General features: G+C 39.8%; 1 protein-coding gene across 3 annotated transcripts in view; it reads right to left on the bottom strand.

The window, feature by feature from the left end:
- Positions 1-25,901, bottom strand: part of LOC126262769 (uncharacterized) — a 36,876-nt gene that overhangs the window by 7,126 nt on the left and 3,849 nt on the right. The window contains exons 2-7 of one of the 3 annotated variants that reach the window (XM_049959602.1): positions 23,331-23,459; positions 13,661-13,716; positions 4,203-4,281; positions 3,995-4,123; positions 3,589-3,790; positions 92-240 (exon numbers count right to left, since the gene is read on the bottom strand). In XM_049959602.1, coding sequence (XP_049815559.1) covers positions 3,593-3,790; positions 3,995-4,123; positions 4,203-4,281; positions 13,661-13,716; positions 23,331-23,459 — 591 coding nt within the window. In that variant the 3' untranslated portion in view covers positions 92-240; positions 3,589-3,592. Of the gene's footprint in view, positions 1-91; positions 241-2,204; positions 3,352-3,588; positions 3,791-3,994; positions 4,124-4,202; positions 4,282-13,660; positions 13,717-23,330; positions 23,460-25,901 lie in introns of those variants that run through there. The other 2 variants (XM_049959587.1, XM_049959593.1) reach the window with 2 other exon arrangements.

Genomic DNA, 25,901 nt, shown 5'->3' with positions numbered 1-25,901 from the left:
TTTAATGTTAACAGACTTTATAATCCATGTCAAATCTCTAAATATGATTGAAGAATTATTATTGATAAAAAATTACCAAATGTATTCAAAAGTTGGCATGTGTTTCTTGGTAATTGTAATCTTAAATGTGAAACCTTTTTCAGTGAAAAAATGAAAATTTATTGTCAGATGTAATGACATTGAGACCAACTAATTTTCTGTTCTGCTCCTTTCTTTATCCTCTTTCATATGGTTGCACTGCTGTGAACATAAAACGAGAACACCAACATAAAAGAGATTTAATAACAAAGAATTGATTCATAAGATGCTGGAATCGTTGGATTCCAATACTAGTCAATTCCTGGAGAATCCACAATTGCTGGAATTGGAATCTAAACGACAATCTTTACTAAAATCATTATGTATAACATTTTTTACTCTTGAGTCCAGTTATTCTAAGTAAATATTAATACTACTGCTATTATTGCAAATAGGTAGGAGATGAAATTTTCGAGCGAGTGGCTGGCAATTTCAGGTAAGTCATGCAATTCTGTGGGTTATTTAGTTAACCGGAATTGCCCATCTTTCATGTTTATGTGGATGAGTGAGCCGCAACATAACCTTGTCTGTGTTATTTACAGTTTTATAGACGATAGGTCACTGAACAGCTGCAAGAAGGTTAAGAAAAAGGGACCTGTTTTGAGCTTTTTTAATTTACATGGGAAACGAGTATCTTGTGAATATTGTTTTAAAGAACACAGTCACCTTCAAACAACATGGAAAAGCATATAAAAAGTATTTCAAGAGCCCTCAGAGTTCGAAAAAAGTGCTCGAGTTAGGTACAGTGATTGAGAACAACCTTTTCGTTTTTTGCAGTGCTATAGTATAAGTAAAAGTACTGCCTAAAGACTAACTATTTAACATAAAGTATACTTTATTTCAAAAATTACTTTTATACTTTAGTGTCTTCTTATGCACTACCCCAAGAATTTACCTGATTAAATATGTAATAATCCAATTCATTACTCCCAGTTACTCTCACCTAAATCTCAAGCAGTTTTTTCAAATCTCTAAAATGCATAAATGCCTGGGAATTTTGAGCATTTTCCCCAACTTATAAATGCCCAGGTGTTTTACACCACTACAAGTGGCTATAAAGAATTTTCAATCCTTGAAACTAGGTAAGTAAATTGTAGGATAAGCTAATGTTTATTTTGTTAAAGGGATGCTTGAATGCCTTTGCACTGGGATATATGCATCCACTATTAAGCCAAGACATGGAGGCACTGTACATGAAAATTCTTTGTTTCCTGAATTGCAATCAAATCAGACTTAAACTCTGAAGAGTACCATTATGTGCTAAATGTGTGATAACATGAGCAATAATTCCCAGATCCTAAGAGCCCTCTGCAAAATATGGTGTTCTTTGCTTTCCACAGCATTCTTCCTATTCACTCCTGCTGCATATATGTTTTATGTGCACTAGCCCAGAGTAACTAGTGTAAAAATTTGTAAAATAAGCAATACTATGTCCAGTCTTATGCCAACAAAAGAACAACACACACACAGAACTGAATACAAAAGAAAGGGTTGCAGTGGGCAAACAGACAATGTGGCTAGCTTTTGAAGTGGTGTTCGAGTGTTGTAAAGTGTATTAGATGGGCAGGTTACCGATGAACAAAAGGTTGAAAACTGAACTACCAGAGTAGTTTCTGCCTCAGTTGTGCACACATCTGTTACTCTCAATTCAGTTAAGTGGTGCCCTTGCTCATAACAGTCTACCAGTACTCTTTTTTTATTAAATACTGATTATTAGACTTCAAGAATGAAGGTTTAATTTTAACATGACACTGCCACTGAGGTCACTAGAGGAAATCCTGGACTGGACTGATTTTGAAGGTACTAAACTGCAACTGTTCTGGCAGTCACCTTAAATGATTTTGGGATGGCAAAGAAATCATAAATAAAGGTAACTGAATGGAGAATGTAAGTAACTACACAGCTCTCAAATAAGAATCTTGTTCCATTAACTGTGATATCACTAAGCTGTTCAGATGGTTCTCTCTCCTTTAAAGCAATACTGCTCATGTCCACGGCCAAGTCTTTCGCTTTTATAGTGTGATGTGTAGAAGATTACCTGGTATTGCAAGTATTAGTTTATAGAAGGGAAATTGGCAAATAAAAAAATGTTATTAATCAGATTAAGTTCCAAATTCTAGATTAGCAACATGTTTAATGATAAAAGCACAGACCATATAAATGAAGTACAGACATACAGAACAGAATGTACATGGAATGATTTGCCAGAAAAAAATTGTTGCTTATATTCCCGTAAATAATATGATTTAACACTGACTATTCACAAATATATCAGAATGAAAGTAAAACAGTAAGATACAGGAACACATCACAGAAAAGACAGGGTGTACCATATTTCCAATTTTACACATTTAGAAGTTTCAGAGGGGACATTGCAGATAAAATGTTATCCAGTGACGTGCAAAATTTCCAACACCATATGTCCAGTGATACTGCCTTAGTTTGTATGTAGATGCCATTTTGATCATTGTTATTGTTGATGTAACATCTCAAGATTTCCTGGACTCACATGAAGTGCTCAGACTGATTTCAGCACACTTTCAGCTTCAATGTATGGACAAGTATCTCCAATGAGTGTATGGGCCATAGATTTCTCCATCTAATGATCCAAAAGCACTTTATTCTCCTGCAGGAAGTTCTAGCAGAGCTCTTGGATGTTATGTCACTGAATATTCAACTTTGAAGTATGCACATATATTTTGCAGTACCTGTGCAAAAAAATCTATGCTGTGTTCAAGGGATACCAAGTTCATGTGAACCTTATGCTTGGCCACCATGGAACCTACTTTTGATTTTGTCTATTTTTTGTGTATGGGTACATCAGCAAATGTTTTACAAAAACTTAGTCAACTGAAAATAGCTGGACAGGCTTTGAATATGGCAGAAATGATTCACTTTACACCTGACTGTAGTAGAACTTTGTGCGTATTTTATTTGGGCAGCAAACATGGAGGTCATATTTAGCAGTTTTTGTAGTTAACTACCTAAAAAATATCAGTAGCAGTGCAAGAGTTAAAACCACACAGGTCAGTTACTAATTATAGAATAGTTCCTATGCTTAAATGTAACGCCTACATCAACCTATAGAATTATTTAATAGGAATTTTGGAACACCCTGTTTATATTCTTTTCATCTCATTTAGGAGATAAAACTTCATTAAGACTCTTCTTTAAAGTATGGGGCACCTAGTTACAAAGCATATCAACTCAAAAGTGATGCTTTATATAAGCTGACTAGCACAAATTGTCAAATCTGCAGAAACAGGGGCAGTCCTGAAAAATTAAAAGTTACAGTTTTTACAGTAAGCAATATCAGTACAATACATCACATTTAACAATAAACCTTGAGATCAACAAAAGGGAAATTTCTAGACTGGGGAAAGACAAATCTCAAATGCAAGCAACATAATTTTAAGCCATAAAAAATTTCTAGTGTGTAAATGAATATGTAACATTTTTCATAAAACCTAACAGAATACTGATAAAACTTACTGCAGTATTTCTACCTACCATCTCACTGATTTGGGCAGAGATCACTGTCTTCAAAATCTGATACAACTTCTGCCATGTTTTCCAAAAGTGCATCATACTGGCCTTCTGTAGCAATACGTTCAGGACCTTTGAGAGCATGCATTTTAATGAATCTTTGAACAATTTGTGGTTGCACTGCAGAAAACGTCATTCGCCATCCCCAAGCAAGTAAAGCCAATGGCTATAAACATTTTAACCACACAAATGAATTATACAAATATGTAATCAGTATCATATGTTTAAATACAGTGTAAACAAATTTAACAGTAATCAACAAAAGCATATGGATTATTACCGAACTACGCAACATATTTTATTCCTTTAACAATTACTACTAATGACCGAAAATTAGTGAATTTAAGTTAAGCCAGAGTTATGTACTTACACGTTTGGAATCCAACAAGTTATATGGAGAAATAATATGCCTTCGAAGACAATTCTTTACCAACTGTTTAAGTGCTTCTACCTCTGATGGATCAGCACAAGGGTGGTAAAGCATTACAATGCCACCATGCTGACAAGAAAGCAATAAGACAATTATAACAACAAATGTTAATTGCTAGATAGAACCACTATCTTGGTAGCATATTTACCTCCAAGCTATGCAACCACCTCTGCCTTGGAACAAACTTATATTCTCCATAGATTGGCCAGAGTGGACGATGTGGACCACTGATAAGTTAAAACAAGAAGGATACTGATTGAGGGGTTTTCATTATTATGTAATACTAACAATACTCTTTATGCAATATACATTTCAATTTAAAAAAAAAATTGATGCATACTATTACTGCTCTTAATAACCAGAACATATAAGTTAAATTTAATCACTATGCTTTTGACATTGAATCCTAAATTCTGCATAGGATTACATTTGTCGTTTAGACATAACATTGCTGAAATTTTATCAGTGCTCTTGAGAAAAGAAGTGTTTTACATAAATAACTTAAGTATATGTTTTCTTACATTAAACAATGGAAAATCCAGGATGGAATGTAACAATACAAGATAAGGAAAGTTGCTACTCACCATATAGCAGAGATGCTGAGCCGCAATAGGCACAATAGAAAGATTCACACAGTCATAGCTTTCGGCCATTAAGGCCTTTGTCAGTAGTACACACACACACACACACACACACACACACACACACACACACACACACACACACGAGCGTGCGCGCGCGCACGCGTGCAAGTTGCGCTTGCGTGAGTGTGTGTGCGCGCACGCGTGTGTGTCTACTGCTGACAATTATACAGAGCACAGAGGCTCTAGAGAGCACTGAGGGAAACTGAACATACATTTAAAGAATCTGTGTCGCCCGATGTACAGGGTGCACTGATAATGGGTAACAAGCCCTGCAGTAAAAATTGAATACTGGTCTAAAAGGCGATACACAAAATGCTCTTCACTAGCAAATGTGCATCCTACACCGTGGCTATTTGTAGATCCACTCAGTGTGAATGAATGTGCTATCTCGCAAGCTGCATGTGAAGCTCCAGAAAAACCAAGTGATTGATGGAAGCCGAAGTAGTGTCATTTGAATGTGGGGTAAACCACAAGGGGCACAGACATCTGCTCAAATCGCAGGGGGGAGGGGTACAACTCTCAATCAGAAAAGTAGCCAGTAACACGAGGTGAAGCTTTCAAGGCAGAATATGAAAGAACTCCAGAAGGCAACAAAGAAGCAGGACTTGCCTCATACTGGCAGTCGACGGAGTTATCGGATAAGCTCAAGATGGGTAGCTGGACAGGGTACAATTGCCAAGTGTATCTGCAAAGGAGAACATCACTCCATAATGACACAGTAGTCTGTCAGCTTCCGCATAGACTCAAAAACAGACTGGTGGGGAATGCACTGGTGGACAAACTGATCCCACGACCATGAATCTTGTTATGGTGATTTAAGTTGGACAGTCGTGCAGATGAATATAGGATATACCTGTCACCTAGTTTCAAGTATACTAAGCGTTGATACAAATTAAGGACTGTCCAAGTCCACTCTCCATGACATGCCACATGGAAGCTGTAGGACATTCAGAAACTGGACACAGCCATCTGTCAGGTAGGGTATACAAGGTCTGCTCAAAATATTCTGGAACATTCATAATTTTGTGCCAATGGTGTGTCGGAACAAAATGCAGTTTGCATCCCTGCACACATCTGTGTTTAATGTGTAACTGCCAGAAGTTTCACTGTTGTATGTCAGTTATTGTTCAGCACTATATAACGAAGAATGTTGTATCACACAGTTTGTGAATTTCAAGATGGTAAAGTTAGAAGAGCAACAGATCTGCATAAAATTTTGCGAGAACCTCAAGAAAGCCTTTACAGACACACATTAAATGATCAGAAAGCCTACAGTGATGAGGGCTTAAGCCGTACTCAGTGTTACAAATGGTTCACATGGTTTAAAAATGGGCAGATGGAAGTTAAAGATGACTTCATTCAGGATACCCTTGGACATCTACTGATGTCAGGAATGTCAACGAAATTGTGCATGCCAATCTAAGACAGACTGACAGAGATTGCAGAAGAATGTAACATTTCATTTCATAATTTTATGAAATCTTGACACAGCATTTTTGAATGCATTGTGTTTCAGCCAAGTTTGTCCCATGGCTCACGAGTCCAGACCAGAAAGACCTTCGACTCTCAATCTGTGAAGAGTTTTTGGATCACATGAATGAGAATGAGATGTTCCTTAAGAGAATAATAACTGGTGATGAGATGTGGGTCTATGGTTATGATATTGAGACCAAGGTTCTATCTTCACAATGAGTCGAGAAAGATTTTCGAAGACCAAAAAAGCTCGTCAGGTCAGGTGAAAGCCATGCCAATAGTTTTCTTTGATTTTGAAGGATTAATTCATCATGCATTCATGCTGCAGGGATGAGCTGTTAATTGATAGTACTATCAGTCCATGTTGCAACACCTGCGAGAAAATGTGCGAAGGAATGTGGTGAGACAATTCCAGGCCCTTGCATCAAAATAATGCATATGTGCATTCATCCTTGTTGCTGCATGACTATTGCACAAAAAATGAAATCACTGTGCTGCCTCATCCTCCATAGTCTCCAGTCCCCTGGAGACTTTTTTTATTTCCAAAGTTCATAACCTGTTGAAAGGATGAAGATTTGCAATGGCAGATGAGAAAAGAAAATTTACATATGGCACCTTACATGTCCCAGCAGGAGACTTACCAAGACTGCTTCCAGACATGTTTGGAGTCTTATCAGTTGTGGAGGAGAGTATTTCGAAGGAGACCACACACACAATGATTAAGGTAAGCATAGAAAAAAATTTTGTGGACAAAGTTCTGGAATTTTTTTGAACAGACCTCATATGAGAATAAATACATACTTTTTTAAAATGTTAACTCCCACAATTTTTCAATTTCAAGATACAAAAGAGCAGTTGGATCATATGTAAGGATTGTGGAAGGAACTAATTTAATGACCAGACAGTTTTACAGATAGATTTTTCACAGGAAATATGGAAGCTATTTTTATTCTCCATGAGCAAACGGGTCGAGACAGTTCTCAATTCACTGCCTGAGTGAACAGAGTGCTAGAGAGGCCTGGTGGTAGAAGATCAACAATGGGGTAGTATGCTGTAGCAAGTAAGGTATGGTCAGCACCACATCTTGAGGTACATTGTTCTGAAAAGTGTTCAATAGAGCCAACAAAAGTGTGCATTAGAAATGTGTTTTTATAAAAAAAACTCTGGAATGAAGTGGGACATCCTGCCTCTGAAGCCACATCTGTACACTGTGTGACACGTGTGTTCTCCAGCAAGTCTGACAGACCTTTTCCAACATATGTTAATATAATGAAGAGAGAGAGAGAGAGAGAGAGAGAGAGAGAGAGAGAGAGAGAGTGTGTGTGTGTGTGTGTGTGTGTGTGTGTGTGTGTGTGTGTGTGTGTCTCAATGCTAAGCTTTCATTGGGCTTCAACAGGGTAGCAAGAAATTCCAAACTGAAAGAAATCAGGCACAAGAACTACTGACAACAGTCCCAGATGAAGTTTTTGGATACTCATTCTGGAAGAATGAAGGTGGAATATATGTTATTGGAATATATATCTACCATTATTTTGTTGACATTGTACTACCGTATGGACTACAAGACATTTTTTTCTCTTTTAAAAATTGCCTCCAAAACTGAGGTGCATCTTTCACTCTGAATTAATATAAAAAGGTCTAATGTTTGATTTAAAATTCCCACCAGTCTTAAAAATGGTCATATTTGATGCTGCATGAAACCTATCAATATCTGGCAACATTGGATTCAACTGGCGGAAGCAGCGTACCAATGTGACTAACATGCGTTGTGGGGATTTACAATCTTTCTAACACTGTCTCCCTCCCACCCTGCCATCATAAACCTAGACCACTGTCCAGCCTACGATGTATCACTGCAGTCTATAGTGCCAGTGAACTTTAATTTAAAGTGATTTGTGTTATCAGTGAACAGTGCAATATTTTTGTTAGTAGCTAGTTTCATAATGGAAAAAAATAGATATCCATATGATGTGGGCTATATATTTCAAAAAGTAATAGCATATGCAGAACATGGAAAGAGCAGATGAGCGACATTTCAGCCCTCCACCTACCAAAGAAACCATTCACAATTGGCAGACTAGTAAAGTACTGAAAACAATGAGAAAGACTAAATCTGCAAATAGAGGACCGAGTGCAAAATGGCCAAAACTACAAGATGACCTACTGAAATGGATTTAGGAACACTGTCAAAAATGCATTGAAATTAATACAAAAATGACTCAAATGCATGCTCATAGGCTAGCACTACATTGCAACTTGACAGACTATGGGTGGAGTTGGTTGGTGCTACAGGTTTATGAAGCCTCACAGTCTTAGAATGTGAACCAAAACCAAAATATCTCAGAAAATGCCACAAGACAATAAAGAGAAAATATCTTTCCATTGCTTTATTATTCAACATCAAACAAAAACCAGTATGGAACTAGGCCAAATAGCAAATATAGATGGAACTCCTGACATTTGATGTGCCGAGTAACAGAACTGATGTCCTGAAAGCTGCTAAAACCATCAGAACAAGGGGACATGAAAATACATACTACACTGTTGTCCTTCCATATTGTGCTGGCAGTACTAAACATAATCCACTGGTCACTTTCAAGCGCTAAATATGCCGAATCCTCTTTAAATACTGCCAGGTGGTGGTTTTCGTACATGACAAGGGTTTGACAGACGATGCTGGTATGAAATTTTAGATTAAGGAATGTGGGAGACAAGGAAAGGTGCTTTAATAAAGAAGAGTTATCTTCTTTTGTAATTCAGTGGCAACTTGAAAAATTCCATGAAAGAAAAAGAGAGACAGGGAAATACACAACTTGCTGTTATTCCAGGATGACTTACTTCAAAACTGCAACCTCTTGCTGTCTTGGTAAATAAACCATGTACAGTGTATATGAGAAGAATGGAACAAATGGATGATGGATGAAACTGAACATGAATGCAAGCTGAAGGGAAATTTAAGAAGACCTACCATCAAACAAGTGTGTCACTAAATAAAACAGTCATGGTCTAGAGTGAGAGAAGACATTCTTAAATCTTTCAAGAAGTGTGGCATCAGTTTGGTTTTGCAAACTAATTTTTTTTATTCTGGCTTTGAAATCTAATAAACGGTAAAAATATTTTCCTAAAAATTGCTTAAAAATTAAGGTGCATCTCTTAGTTCATAACATTATAGTACATAAAATATGGCATTTACATCTAGTTGAGACAAATACAGCAACAAAGGAAAAACAGTTCAATTTAAAGGAGGCCTGGAAATCAAACATAATTAACTAAAATAATGTACAAACAATATATCAAAAGGAAAATAGCAAAAATTAACAAGTTATAGAACCAGTGTAGTAGATTTTTTTTACATAGTACAATTTAAGAGGGCAACTAGGCGGACAAGGGAAAAAATGTCATCTAAACAACATTATAGAAACTAAATGGAGATTTAAAAATGTAGCTTCTAATATGCCTGAAAAGCATGTTTGGAATCTATGTGTCTTGTGGCAGTGAAACATGGTTTTCTAAATCAAAAACTGAGGGTTGGTCAGTAACGAAATGTTAGGAATTACTATGAGAGGCAGGACAAGAAAAATGTACCAGGGAACAATCAAGAAGATATAATTACGGTACCATAAAAATGAAATGCAGGTAGCAAGACATAAGAAGCACCCAAGATTCTGACCTAATGAAAGGAGGGTAAATTACATTGGGAAACTTGCATGACAGTTTAAAGGTGGCCTCTATACGGCAACTGATGTTAAATGGCTCCTGATAGTGGTAACTAATCATGTTTTACTATAATTTTACATTTCTGTAAAACAAAGTGTCCTACAACATTTTGTAAAATTATTGTAAAATAACCTATGAAAAAATACTGTTACTACTGCTGCTATACGGCTACTGTGCTAGCTGATGAATTCACCATCAGGAATAAAAACCTAAGCAATTCAAAAGCCTAAGTCTTACATCTAGCCAGGTCTAGTCCATTTCATCTGTGACAAAGTAGTGAAACAATGTTAGATTTTTTTATTTAACCAGCCACAATCAGCCATAACCCCCAGCCAGTTTCCTTACTGGCAACACTGCCAGCAAAGGTTCACTGGGCCTAGGAGTACCATGTAGGTCTCCTTGTTTGCTACATCAACTTGCCCTTTACCTGATTTAAGTGCACACTAGCATGTATCACAATGAATACTTCTCACTGACTGAAGCAGAAGATGGTCCTGGATGGTTTGGACTCTCTCCTGAGTATTCACAGGTTGCTGTGTCAACCAGTATCAACTGGTATAGCTTAAAGAGTTATTAAAACCAGGCAGTTTGAAGCACCAAATGAAATAGAGCATTATTTCAAGACTAGTAAGCTCTACAGTTCTGCCTTCTACAGCCAGAAAATGAATTCCAACTATTCGTTCTGAACTAGATTTGAAAGTGGTGCATATGAAAGAGGAGTATTTCTGTACAAACAATGATGTCCACAAGATCAAGCATCTTTGGCATTTGAATTTAGCAAGAATCATTATCTTCTACCCTGCTACTACAAAATTTATTTGGAATTTATGGCAAAATAATGTCCAGAATTCTATGCAAACTGTGTAGCTCTAATATTTCCCCACAAAAAAGAAACATTCTGAATGTAAAATGGGAGAGCAATAAGTGTATGTTGTAGGCAGTTACATAATTTAAAACTGGCACCAGTTTCAAGATAAACATTAAGAAGTAATTATTCCTACGTAAACTGACTCAACTTTATTGACTACAACTTCGGTTGGTGCAAAACATAGAGAAAAATCTATTTTTGGTTGCCCATAAACACAAACAGACTACACTATGTGAGCAAAACATTCCTCTTAGAGATTGTGTTTTACTGAATGGAAATTTCAACATTGCCAGCTAGGAAAAACACAGAGCATGGTCTAATTAGTGAAAATTCAGAAAAACAAATTCAACTGTCTTTGATTATGCACAACTGTTGACCAATAATTGCTTGTCTTCAAGTAACTTAACTTTTTTCCTAATGGGTAAGAAAAAAAGCACACTTTCATGAAGAGCCAGTCATCATTCAACTCTTCATACACTTCTGTAACCAATCGAAAACTGCAGTATTGGTATCAAGTATAAGGTGAATTTGTTCATCACACGGAAAAGAGGCTGTAAGATTATCTATACACGTTAATGCTGTTTAATTTATGGTTAAAGCAAGATTTCAAGATGATTTTTTGCTACCCAGATGACCCAAAAAACGAATGTTTAATAACAAGTTTGTTTTAAGAAGATACATCAAGTAATGGACATCATTTAAAATTATGAGTCTGACAGTCAGTCTGCCATATTCTTATATATTTTGTACATGAGAGTAAGTTTTTCTCGAAAGCAGTGAGCAATTTTCTTTACTATTACTATGGTTTACTGTTATTCAAACTTATTTGATGCAACGTAACACCTGTGAAATATTCTGCAAACTGTCACTGACTTGAAAGGACAAATGATAACTGCAATAATGTAGTTTTATGCTGATGTTTCAAAGAAACCCCAATATATTTTTAACTGCACTTGATATAAGGAGGAGCAATTAATCCTACCACATTAAACTTTCACTCCTTTTAAAGAGAGCAAAACAAAGTTATCTAAATACACTATGTGATCGAAAGTACCCAGACACTGACTGAAAATGACTCAAGTTTGTGGTGCCCTCCACCGATAATGCTGGAATTCAATATGGTGTTGGCCCACCCTTAGCCTTGATGACAACATCCACTCCAGAAGGCATACATTCAATCATGTGCTGGAAGGTTTCTTGGGGAATGGTAGCCCATTCTTCGCAGAGTGCTGCATGAGGAGAGGTATCGATGTTGGTCAGTGAGGCCTGGCACGAAGTCTGTGTTCCAAAACATCCCAAAGGTGTTCTATAGGATTCAGGTCAGGATTCTGTGCAGGACAGTCCATTACAGGGATGTTATGTAACCACTCCATCATTATCTTATCTTTATTGTGTTCAAAGATGCAATCGCCATCCCCAAATTGGTCTTCAACAGTGGGAAGCAAGCAGGTGCTTAAAACATCAATGTAGGCCTGTACTGTGATAGTTCCACACAAAACAAGGGGTGCAAGCCCCCTACATGAAAAAAAAAAAAAAAAAAAAAAAAAAAAAAAAAAAAAAAAAACAACCACACCATAACATTCCTGCCTCCAAATTTTTTGTTGGCACTACACATGCTGGCAGATCTTCACTGGGCATTTGCCATACCCACACCCTGCCATCGGATCGCTGCAGTGTGTACCGTGATTTGTCACTCCACACAACATTTCTCCACTGTTCTATCGTCCAATGTTAATGCTCCTTACACCAAACGAGTGTTTGGCATTCACCGGTGCGATGTGTGGCTTATGAGCAGCCATCTACTGTGAAATTCAAGTTTTCTCATCTCCTGCCCAACTGTCATAGTACTTGCAGTTGATCCTGATGCAGCTTGGAATTCATGTGTGTGAGTCTGGATAGATGTCTGCCTATTACACATTATGAACCTCTTTAACTGTTGGCGGATTGTTAGTCAACAGATGAGGTCGGCCTGTATGCTTTTGTGCTGTGCATGTCTCTTTACGTTTCCACTTCACTATCACATCGGAAACAGTGGACCTGGGGATGTCTGAGAGTGTGGAAATTTCATGTACAGATGTACGACACAAGTGACACCCAAACATCTGACGACATTTGAATTCCATGAGTTACGTGGAGCACCCCATTCTGCTCTCACGATTTCTAATGACTGATATGGAGTACCTGGCAGTAAGTGGCAGCACAATGCACCTAATACGAAAAACTTATGTTTGTGAGGGTGTCCAGATACATTTGATCACACAGTGTAGCCAACATATGCCAGTGAAGATTGCCATGAAAGATGGAAATCAGAATCAAACCTTGTAATGATATAATGAAAAATAAATTTAACATTGTAAATTACAGGAGGAGACTGCTTCCTATATATTAGTGAGATTACAGGGACTCCCATTCAGTTATCACCTCTTAATTGTGAACGACAAAAATATAATCTGTTACCGCCCTGCCACAAAATGAAACGTGGAGATCTTAAAATACTATTATGAAATTCTTAATTTTGCATAAAAATTAAGATTATTGGAAATATTTGATAGTCAACATATAAATGAAACTGCCGAAAAGCAGTTTTATATCTCAGAATATGGATTTTAATGTACAGACAAATAAATGGAAGTAATAGAAGTAGTTCTTCACTTCTGCTGACAGTATTTAAACATACAATGTGTGGGGTCTAAGTAGGCAGACTTGTTAAGTTACTTCAAGCTATGAAATCTGGATATAAAGAAGCTGCACATATGTCATTGTGTAAAATGATTAACTGAAACAAACTCATTGAAAACAATAACTGCAATGGCAGATGAAAAATTTACACTTGCTGCACCACCTTTTACACAGACCAGATTATAAACATATCACTCCATACAGAAAAATAAGATATATACTTACAATGTAGGCAGGTCTCTGTCATACTCCAAGTGTTTATCCATGCAATAATGCTGCGCCTACAACAAATAGAATTCTTGTTATGCTATGCAATTAAAAATAAGATTTTCGTAAGTTTGTAAAGTGTGCACATTACCAGGGAGTTATAGAAAGTATGATGAAGTACACAGATGGAAAGCTGAGTTATGACTGATGATTGTGTGTTTAAAGAGTAAACATACTAGTCATCAGTCCCTTGCTTCACTGGAAATTCACATAATGCAAAACAAGAGAACTGTCTGCTCAGGAGTCTGACCTCACCGCAGTTGAAAATTTGGGTAGATGGTCAGAAGTGAGGAAACCCAAGCAGCTAAAGTTGTAGCCAGCCACTGAAGGAGACACCAAGAATGGTCATGATCAGTACATTTGAACTGTTGTAAGAAAATGGTAACTGTATGGAGCCAGATAGCTTTGGGTTAAATTGTTCAATAAATAAAATATGTACATAAAAATTTAAAATGCATGACAAGGCAGAAAGAAAGTAGCTTCAATCCACTTAGAACATACACCGCAGCAGTGGAAGAAAGTAGCTTGAAGCCACTTGGGGCACACACTGTAGCAGGGGGTACTCCCCACATCGAACCTTGACACCTAATGTTTAGATGCATCACATTTTGTTAGAATATCTGCTTATTCCTCAGGAAATGCATGAGTATTAGCTGCTATTTCATCACCCACAAGTATCTTGGGGCAGGAAGGGAGACAGGTTCATGGCAGGTCTCATATCAGCCAGCAGACCACACTGAGAATATGGGTATCATGAGGTATGCACAGATGTATTGGGAGGAGCCCTCTTGATGTAAAATAAGCTCATGGGTAAGTCTGGTATGGTTGATACATAGTCAGCACAGTATGACAGCATCATTCCAAGTTGCTTGGGAAGAAGTCTGCCACATCTTGGTGGTCCCTTTGATTGCCCTTAACTAATCGCAGGTTGTGGTAGTTGGCCATTTCACATCCCATGTTTTCAAAACTGGGTGCCACTGTTGCAACTGAAGGTCTGTGCCTGGTATTCTGAGTCTCAAGTTTTTCTCCTGTGGTTGCTTCTTTAGTTAATTTGAAAGGTAAGTTCATTTCCTGGACTGCCTACAGGGTTCAGTGTCCAGACAAATGTTACAGCAATTCACAGCTGTGGAGGTCAAATAAAAGATCTTTGGTGTTAGAGAACAAAATACTTTTGGGTTACTACTCAGACATGCCTTTTAAGCAGCTCAATGGTTGGGCTGCAAACCAAGTAGTCCCTTGTTGTGAGAGTTTTAGTGTATTGTAGAGTCTGTGGTATGACAACCAACTCTGCAGCATATACACTGCATGCACTCAGCACAGAATACCTCTCATGCCCTCTTGTTTCAGCAAAAGCATAATCAACCCTGTCATTGGCTTTCAGTGTAGATGCTTGTTGAATTGGGGTAGTCGTGGAGAAACAAATGGAGTAAGTGTCCAAGAACAGATTGTCAGTACTTTCCTTAGGGGCATGGAAGAGGTCCACCTGAATCATAGTACAGGGTACACACAACAAAAGGTGCCAAAAGGAAACTCACTACATAGCCAAGAAGGTCTTTGCACAGTCTCCCATACCCCAGACTCAGCAATTCGTAAACAGTGACATGTCAGTTGTAAAACAGGATAAATTAACAGATGGATAGGCATCAGACCGATTGTAACCACATATTTGTCAAGAGTTGCTGGCACATGACCCTCTGTGGTGGGATACCAGCTTCCTTCATGAGGCTGCCTGTGAGGCTCACAGAAGCCTCCAGCTGCCAATCTCACATCACATCAATAGTGGGCAAGGTCTAAAAAGCACAGTACTGATTGTGCTGCTAACCCATAGGAAACATGTCATTAGTCCATGTGGGATAAAATATAAGCTTTGTAGAACTGCTGAAGAACTGTGCAGCCTGAACCCCATGAGGTACTGCTAAGAAAACTGAGGGTTTAAAGTTTCCTCATAGAAGTTGACTGAGTGGGCTTACATGTAATAACCATGTTAACTTTTGCCAAAAGATCTAAAAAATTTGAAAGTTTCAAGAACTTCACGTAACTTGTTACCAGTATGGAGTTGCAGGCACAGACACAGTCCTGAGTTGACAAATGTGCAGGACATAAATTTCTGTGGAAGAAAACCAATATCCACTATTCACGACCTAATAACATACTATAACATACTTTCTATACGGCACCCTACAGTTGGAACTCTTCAGTGCATAATTAAGTAAAGCTCTAATACAGGCACAGTTCGTCCACATACATTAATGTTGAAAATGTGTGTCTCACTGCAGTCCTGATATCATTGATTGCGATGGCAATGAATTTCACACTCAGAAACGATCTCCAAGGAACTCCCAATTTCTTGTACATTTTGGTTGCTGAGGGTTGAATCTATCCAGACCCAGAACAATCAAAGGGATAGGAAATTCTGGATAAAAATGAGTAAGCAGACCCAAAAGCTCCACTCATGCAGTGTAGACAGGATGTGGCAGTGCCAGGTGGTATTTCTCAACTTTTTCAGATCACAGAACATAGTTATCAGGTGCTGGCAAAGCACAAAAGCATTGCACACTGCCGATTCCAGATGAGTCAACTGGTAGTATGTGGTGGAAAATAAAGCCTGAAAACCACTTCGAAATTGTGATAAACATCATCTGGCTTCCAAGCACCAACACAATCAGCAGTTGACCATTCTTTCAAATAATTAACACAGCTTGTTCATTAAAGAGACTAGTTGATAATTAGTCAACTTTTGAGAGCTTCTCCCCAGTTTCAGGATAGGAATAATAATACCCTCCTGCCATTCAGAGGGAAACCTCCATTTCCACTAATCACAATTGAAAAATGTGAGGATCTGTGTTATGCTGCTGTTGCTGAAAGTGTAAGCATTTGATTGGGGATTTTTTTCAGGTCCAGGGGCTACGTCTCTAAACAATGTTTAACTGCTGTGCAACTCCCAATCACTAAATGGAACAAAGTACGATTCCAGGTTTGTGTATGGAAGGATAAGTAGTTTTGTTCCACTACATCTTGCCAAGTCAGGAAATCAGGATGACAGTTACTGCAAAATATTCAACAATGGCCATGAGATCAGTATAAGAGTCCACTGAGGGAGATTCCAGGAATCACTGTACGATGGGTGGCTGCAAATGTGGCCAGCTTTAGTCTCTACTTGAGATGATTGTTTTTTTGGGGTTTTGGGGCACAAAAAAATCTAAGGTTATAAGCGCGCAGTATAGAACCATAGAATGCTGGGACCGCGAGGGTAAAAAACCGTTGAGGTCCAATACAGAAAGGAAGAAAAAACAAATCTAAAATGTTGAGGTGTTACAGAAGAGTGTCTAAAAGACACCAACAAGACACCAGGGTCACCAGGTAGAAATCAAATCTCTTGTCATATTACTGTTTTTTAAAAAACTTTAAACCCAAGCCACAGCTCGCACATCATCTGCTAAAATGTCCGCAAAACGGGCAGCAGCCCGACCCTGAGACGTAAATGGCTAAAATAGGGGCAGTGGATCAGGAAACGTCTGACTTAATAGCTGGCTACAGAAAGGACAGCTGGGTGCAAGGTCGCCACTCAACAAATGGCAGTGACTAAAGTGGCAGTGCCCTATTTGCAACAGAGCTAACGTTACTTCCTCATGGCAAGACGGTCGGGAGGAAGTCGACCAGGCTGTTGGGAGAGGTTTGACTTCTCCGAGTTTGTTCCCATGAAGGGAGCACCAATGGTCATGTCATGTCATGTCAAAGTGACGTGATACACCAATAGAGAAACTACGAATATCTTGCGAGGGAACAGTAAGAGGTGGGCCGACCGAGATGGACTGCAGCCTTGGCTGCAGCATTAGCAGCATCATTCCCAGGCACACCAACATGGCCAGGAACCCACACGAACATTACTTGGGCTCCCCCATCTGGGAACAAATGGAGGCAGTCCTGGATCCATCTAACGATGGGGTGGACTGGATCTGGATCATCCAGACTTTGAAGGGCACTCAGGGAGTCAGAGCAGATCACACAGCGAGTGAGCTGGTGCCTCCGGACGTAGTGAACAGCCTGATAGAGGGCAAAAAGCTCTGCGGTAAAAATTGTGCACTCGTTGAGAAGCTGGTATTGAAACTTATCATCCCCAATGACAATAGCACAGCCAACATCATGGGCGGCCTTGGAACCATCAGTGTACAAAAATAAGCTGTCTGCAAGTTGTGAGCGAAGTTCGAGAAATTTGCAGTGACAGGTCAGCTTGGGAGGTGAATCCTTCGGGAACTAACAGATGTCAAATTGAACACAAACCTGTGCTTGAAGCCAAGGTGGTGAAGGGCTCTCACCTATTCAGAAAGTGGCAGGAAGTAGGAACTGCAACTGCTGAAACAGATGACTAAAGCGGACGCCGGGAGGCCGCAAAGAAGAAGCGTCCATCTCGTATTGGCAGTCAAGAATGTAATCAAAAAAGGATCAAAGGTTGAGTGGCCTGGCATGGAAGAAAGCCGACACGCATACCTACTGAGTAGGATGTTGCACTAGTATGACAGTGATAGTTCACCAGCTTCTGCATATAGACTCAACTGGCCTAATATGGAAGGTACCATATGCGGGATGGATCCCCAAATGGTGGATTGTATTTAGACGGCGTAAGATGGATGGCCATCAATGCATACACAATCCAACTGGGAGCAGACAAGAGATCGATAGAGGTGGAGGAGGACAGTCCTGTCAGCTCCCCAAGAGGTACCACTCAGTAACACGAAGGACACTGAGGGACCGGGTGCAGCGTGCACCCAGGTAGGACATGTGGGGAGACCAACTGAGTTTCCTATCTAACATAAGCCTTAAGAACTTCGTTGCATCCATGAACAGGAGAGCGTTTTGGCCCAGTTGTAAGGATGGTGGAAGAAACGTCTTGTACTGCCAGAAGTTGACGCAAACTGATTTGGTAGCAGAAAAGCGGAAACCATTTGTAACACTCCATGAACAGAGATGGTCGAGACACCATTGAAGACAGAGTTGCAGGAGACATGTCCGCTGGGAGCTGCAATAAATAGCAAAGTCGTCAACGAAAAGAGAGCCAGAAATGCCATCTGGAAGGCAGTCCGTAATTGGGTTGATGGCCAAGGCGAATTGGACGACACTCAGTACGGAGCCCTGAGGCACCCAGTTCTTCTGTGAAAAGGTGTGGGATAAGGAGGAACCCACACTATCTGGAAAACTCAGTCTGTTCGAAATTCCCGGACGAAAGTGGGAAGACTACCGCAAAGGGCCCATGTGTGCATAGTACGTAGAATGCCTGTCCATCAACAGGTATCATAGGTTTTCCCCAAATCAAAGAACACGGCCACTGTTTGACGCTTCTGCAGAAAATGGTTCATGATGAACGTTGACAGGGTGACGAGATGATCAACTGCTGAGCAGCGCTTTCAGAACCCACACTGAGCATTAGTGAGAAGATGGTGTGGCTCCAGCCACCACACTAATCTACCATTGATCATGCATTCCATCACCTTACAAACGCTGCTGGTAAAGGAAATTGGATGATAGCAGGAAGGAAGAGATTAACTTTACCAGGCTTAGGTAGGGGAACAATAGTAGCTTCACATCAAAGTGTGGGAAATACACAATCAGTCCAAATACGGTTGTAGGTATCGAGGAGTAAGCATTTTCCCTGCAACAGGAAGATTCTGCAGCATGAGGATGTGGATTGTATCGGGCCCAGGAGCAGAAAACCTGGATGCGGAGAGAGCACACTAACTCCCTCATAATGAAAGGAGTATTTTAGCATTCTCGATTCAGAAAAGAGATTGCACGAGCCTCCTCCACCTCTTTCCGAGGAAGGAAGGCAGGATGGCAGTGGGTTGAGCTGGAAACCTCCGCAAAGTACCAGCCCAAAGCATTGGAAACATCTACAGGGTCGACTATGATATTTCCCGCCAGTCAGACCAGGGATCGGGGAGTGGGCGGTAGTCCCACAAAGCCGGTGCAGGCCACCCCAAATGAGAGAGGATGAAGTAGAACTGTTGAATGAGCTGGTGAAGGAAACCCTGCATGCTTTCTTGCTTTCCTTGATAGTGCGATGGCACTGCGCACGTAGTTGCTTGTAGCGGACGCAGTTTGTTAATGTATGTGACTGTGAAAGAGAAAGTGCACATAGTCAGGCACTAATCACATTGCCGCACTCCACAGTCCACCAAGGGACAGAGACCTGACAGGGAGAAGTAGTAGTACGAGGGATATAGGATTCGGCAGCCGAGAGAATAACGCCCACGAGATGCTCGGCCTGATCATCACCTGCCAAGGAGGAATCAAGCCCCCAGTCAGCAAGAGAATTTCCAATGAGTGGGCCGCTGTGGCGGAGTATCACTATACAGGCGAGTCACACAAGGGAAGTGGTCACTCGAGTAAGTATCAGAAAGAGAACACCACTCGAGACATCGAGTGAGCTGGACAGAGCAGATCGAGAGGTCTAAGTGGGAACAAGGCTGCGGGGAATCTGAGAGAAACACGGCTTTGCCAGTGTTAAGGCACACAGGATTAAAATGGGTAAGAGCATCTGCCAAAAGAGAACCTCTCAGGCAGGCAAGAGGCAAGCCCCAAAAAGGATGATTGGCATTGGTGTCACCAAGGAGCAGAAAGGATGGAGGAAACCGAGCAACAAGCTGCATCGGGTCCACCCTAGTGACAGCAGAAGACAAAGGGATATAAATGGTGCAGAGGGACAAGGTAAATTCGGGAAGGAAAACACAGGCAACAACTGCTTGCAGGTGGGTGTGCAAGGGGATAGGACAATGAAAAACATCTTGTAGAAGCAGTATGACCCACCAAGAGCAGGAATCCCTGCTATAAGGGGAAGGTCCATCCAAAGCGACATAAAATGGGAAAGATCAAAATGGTCTTTAGGACGTAGCATGGTTTCTTGGAGAAGGCCATGGATATTCCACTGTAAAAGGGCCATAAAATTTAGGAACACCAGAGAATGAATAAGAAACACTCACCTCGACAGCTGCTTAAGGTGAGTTGTCGAGGGAGGACGGCCACTGGAATCCACATGTGGAGGATATTCGTCCATTAACTCAGCGGGATCAACGGAGCTTCCCCAGTGTCGGTCAGTTGAAAAGAAGTGCCGAGTCTCAGGGGGGTGGGGGAGAGGGGGGGGGGGGGAGAGACTGGCTGCCTTTGGACGATTGTTTTGACTTTTGGAGATTTGCAGAAGAGCCAGATGGCTGCAAACCCAAGGTATGCAAGAAATCTTCCCGGGAATAATCCTTTTTGAACTGATGGTTCGCTGGCTGCGTTGCAACTGTCTTCGACAGTGAGGTCAAAGAGCAGGTAGCAGAATCTACAGCCCGGGAAGCGGGAGACTGAGTGTGAGCTTTAAGGCGAGGCGACGCTGCCACCATCGAACTTAACTGTAAGTCAAGTTTGCACAGCTATGTTTTTTGTGGGACAGGGAGAGGCTAACACAGTGCTGTAGCTTCCAGATGCAGGGACATTCGGTTTACGGCTCACCAACAGTTTCTGGGCAACAGGAAAAGGTACCTTGTCCTTCACCCTTATATCCTGAACAGCCCACTCGTCTTTGTAGACGAGACAAGAACGAGAGGAAGCAGCATGTTCTCCATTACAATTGACGCAAAGGGGGGGAAGGAGGTGGACAGGTGCCCTCGTGTGCATCTCTGCTACAAGTGACACATTTGGCTGTGTTTTTACATGACGTGCTGGTATAATTGAACTGGTAGCACCTGTAACACCTCAACGGATTGGGAATGTAAGGGCGCACAGAGATGACTTCATAGCCTGCCTTTATCTTGGTAGGAAGCATTAATTGATCGAAAGTCAGGAACAATGTGCAAGTGGGCACCAAATCGGCAGCTTCCTTCTTCATAACTTTAACAGCAGTAACGCCCTGATCTGATAGATAATTAGTTATTTCGTCCTCCGTCAAACCATCCAACAGCCGGGTGTAGATAACACTGGGGGATGAGTTCAGTGTCCTGCGAGCCTCCACTTTTATAGGATATTCGTGGAGGATTTGGGCCTTGAGTAGTTTCTGGGCCTGGAGAGCACTATCAATTTCCAAAAGCAGAGTTCCATTGTGGAGATTAGAGCATGACTTCACAGGGCCAGCGATGCCATCCACACTTTCTGCAGAACAAAGGGGTTAAGAGTAGCAAAAGTCTGGTTTTCGTCTAAACTTAAGACTACGAGATATCAAGGCACAATAGGAAGAGACATTGAGGCAGGAGCCTCATTCCACTTTCTTTTATGTCAAACACTTTGAGAAAAAGAAGGAAAATCAGTCATTGGGAAGGAGTCCCCCACAATTGCCAGCATCTCTGATGATACGCTCCTTCCAGGCAGGGACCCTCCAAAGGAGAGCCTCCCCACCTTAAGTGATTGTTCTTACCTTAGGTCACACCTCCCAAACGACAGATGGAGGGAACAATCAGCAGAGTAGGAAGATCTGGCAATCACCCCTCCCTGAGCCCGGACTGTACTAGGGGGTACGTGTGGGCCCTGCATGCCAACTCAGCATTGGGAATTACCCGTCACCCAGTCTCCTACTATGCATCAAACGCGTGGGTGGCTGTCAGGCACACACAGGGAGGAGAAGAAAAGATAAGAAGGAAAGGAAGGAAGAAAGAAAGAATGGCCTCAAACACTGCAGCAGAAGAAAAATGGGGGGATAGAGCAATGTGGGGGCAGGGAAAGGGCAGGCAACAGGGAAAGGGCAGGCAACAGGGAAACCAATTGTATTGTAATTGTAAATAGTCTTCACGGGTTGGATTGAACCTAATGATACTTTATGTTGGCCATGTTTTTTGACATAATGATGTTGTGGGATATGACACCATGTACATGCAAATAGAGAACAGAATACTGGCAAATTTTTGTGTGTCTATAATATTCTTTTGAATGTGACAAACTGATTCTTAGTATAGTCCCATTATAGATTAGGGTGAAAGGGGACAGTTAGGTTCAAGTGTCAGCAAAGCCAATGTGTGAATATGAAATCTTAATTGTGGTGACGTACATGTTGGTAGCATTGTCCAAAGCCAAGGGTGCACTGTAAGGTAACTAATTGATTAAGAGTTTGCGGAGCAGTATTTAAAAGTTCAGTTAATCACATTTTTGTAATATCTCTAACATACGATTTGGCAAAACTGACAGCTGCTGGTTGCATAAACAATGTTTATATGTAGTTGACATTTTTGCCCCCATATTTATGAAGATTAATTGAATATAGTAACCAACGATTTCAATTTTGTATCGTCTGCCTTCTTGCTACTGTCATTGAGATGATTGACACCATTGGCGTCACTGAATTTATTTCAGACATAATAATACTCAAAGTCTTCCTTGCATTGCTTTCAGAATTTTGAATATTTTGGCCTACTACAAGAGTTTTGCCTTTTTGCTGACACATTGAAGAATTTTCAGAGACTGCTTATAGAGCATTTTTAAGTCTTTATTAGAGCTAGTCCTCTGCATTAAATTAAGGTCTCCTCTTAGGTCACTTATCTCCACTTTCACAAACGGGTTCATTTTGAGTCATCCTGTCACTAACTACTATAAATTTCAAACAGAGAGGAACAGTAAAATCCTACGAATCTTAGCATTACCCGAACACTGGTATTGATATACTTACCACATATGCCTTTGGAATGTTTTCCTTTTCAATCAGTGGTGGAGAGGTTGGATCTGGAATGTACCTCTCTTTAGGAGTGAAGCATGTATAGTTCACTGGAGAGTAATTCCAATCTACTGTCAGGTTTGTCTGTAGATAAATAAGAGGAGGTCATTAACATAAAATAAAACTACATGGATACAAGTTTAGTGTACAACAATAAGTAAAAAAAGATGCAAAGACTAAGATTTAATATGTAATTAAGCAGTTCATTAGAGAAAGATTAACACTAGAAGGATTGCACCTGTCATTTTGACAGGTGCTCGACTACCAGACAGTTTTTGTAAATGTTTTATTCTAAATTTCCCATTTCTTTATGAGTTAATATTTGTGAGGTACATGTCTGCAAAGAATTAAGCATTTAGGGCCTTTCTGAGAAGTGGCGCAATGAACTACTAGAAAGATCACCATCCATCATTTTGACTGGTACAGAAGCACGAGAAACAGCTTTCGGACCTGTCCACAGATATCATTTGCCTTCCTGGTTGGTTTATGGCATTCAGCAGAAGTAATGGGGGGGAAAAAAAAGACCATCTAAAACTGATGCCAGTATGTTAGTTCTTAATAACTGGTGATTTTTCAGTATTTATTTGGTCTCTGTTGTAGTAGGAGTTTTTATTTTTAACTGATAATCAGGTAAAAACTATGATCTCAATTAGACAACAGCAGTAGTAAAACTTTTTGTTTTTAAGTAAACCTTTTCTTAAAAGATATACTTTTTATTTGTAAATTTCCACTGCTTTGAAATATTGGTTACAGAAAATGGGAAAGTGTTCTGCTATTTTTAATACCAATGTTGACAAACGAGAAATGAACACAAGGCGTAAGAATTGGTACAGCACTGCTGGGGCAATAAAGTACCTGTTACTAAGTGTCATGGCCTGCTGGATGATAAGCATGTACATGCAAGTGTGCCGGACTTGCCCTATCTTGTCTATAAGGCAGTTTCCCACTGTAGTTCAGTATTATTTGTATTACACATCATGGCACCAGGTAGAGAGGTAGTGTGTTTCAGCTCGATGAAAAAGTCGTGTTTTACTTGATATAGCGTGTTAAGTGTAACTAGGCCATGCGTAACTGAATTCTGTGCAAATTTTGCAACAAATGGTGTCATTTTTGTTGTGCTGAAGTGTCAGTTGTGCAGATAAAAACGGTAAACAGGCATGTCCAACTAACACGGTGGATGAAAATGCCTGTAGACTTGCTTCACGTCGAGATGCCCTGGAAGAAATGAACCTTGTGAAAGTTACTTCAGAGTTACAAGAGGATATTAAAGCTCTCCAGTTAGAGAACACAAAACTAAAGGAACAGGTTTGTGCTGCTGATTGTAATATCAGGCATAACGAACTTATTCTTAACTGTGAAATAGCTGTTCAAACACGCAACGATGTTAGGCCTTGGGAATATGTTATGAGAAAAAGAACATTCACAAAGAAAATCAAAGACTACAAAAGCAACTTTCCCCCTTTTTTTTAAAAAAAAAAAAAGGTTTTAAGTGCTAACTAAATCTGAAAACAATGATTCAAAAGTGTCAAATTACAATGGAAACAAGTGCAAAACAAACGAAAAGGAAGAATCCAGTTCTGTGACTTAAAAAAGTCTTGTCAAAGTCTGTAAGCAAACAAAATAAGGATTCTTTCAGACAGCCACAGTCATGGTATGTCCTGTATATTAAGTTCCGTGTAGGATGACTCAACGAAGTTTGAAGTGGAGGGGTTTATGAAATCTGGAGCCTCTCTGACATGTGGGTAAAAGTGACTTCCCTGAATGGTCTACTAAAGATTTTGTTGTTGTAATTGGAGGATCAAATTATGTTAGCAAAAATCAAGCACCTGATGCAATCTCTGCCCTGAAGAGACCAATAGCTAGACTCAAACATACAAATAGCACCATAGTGAACATACAACATGACTTGACTGAAGCTTCATGTGTAAACAAAGATCAAAAACTAATATTAGATACAACCAAATCTGTGATCATTTTAATAATGTGACAGTGATAAATGTAAGCACTTTTAAAAGTGCCATTACACAAAACATGGACAGCACCTTAATTAGCTATAACAGATGAAAGAAATTTCGAGGAGAATGAAGAGACTTCCCAATTTGTAGGAAACTGAGTTGCCAGTAGATTTGCCAAAATTTGAATGGAGAACTATTTATGCTAAGGATATATTGAATGTTGTCAAATCATAGAGCAACTCCAGAACTGAGGACATCTAAGGTTTTTCTAATTTTATCATAAAGAAAATAGACACTATATGCAATCCACTGTCCTACCTAATTAATAGGGTGTTTACAGAAGGAACATTGCAATAGTACCTATAACATCCAAAATTATTTAAACATTAATGAAGGACCAATTAAATGATATTTTGTTTAGTCTTACAATCCCCTAAATAGGGCCCAATATGGATTCCGAAGTGGGCTATCAACAATAAAGGCAGTTCAGGAAGTTGTATTATTAATATTACATGGTTATGAAAATAAGGAAACACCTATGCAACTTTAGTAGGTTTATCCAAGGCATTTG

This window comes from Schistocerca nitens, chromosome 1, assembly GCF_023898315.1.
Source record: "Schistocerca nitens isolate TAMUIC-IGC-003100 chromosome 1, iqSchNite1.1, whole genome shotgun sequence".
Taxonomy (NCBI): Eukaryota; Metazoa; Arthropoda; class Insecta; order Orthoptera; family Acrididae; genus Schistocerca; species Schistocerca nitens.
This window is presented reverse-complemented; position numbering and strand designations above follow the sequence as displayed.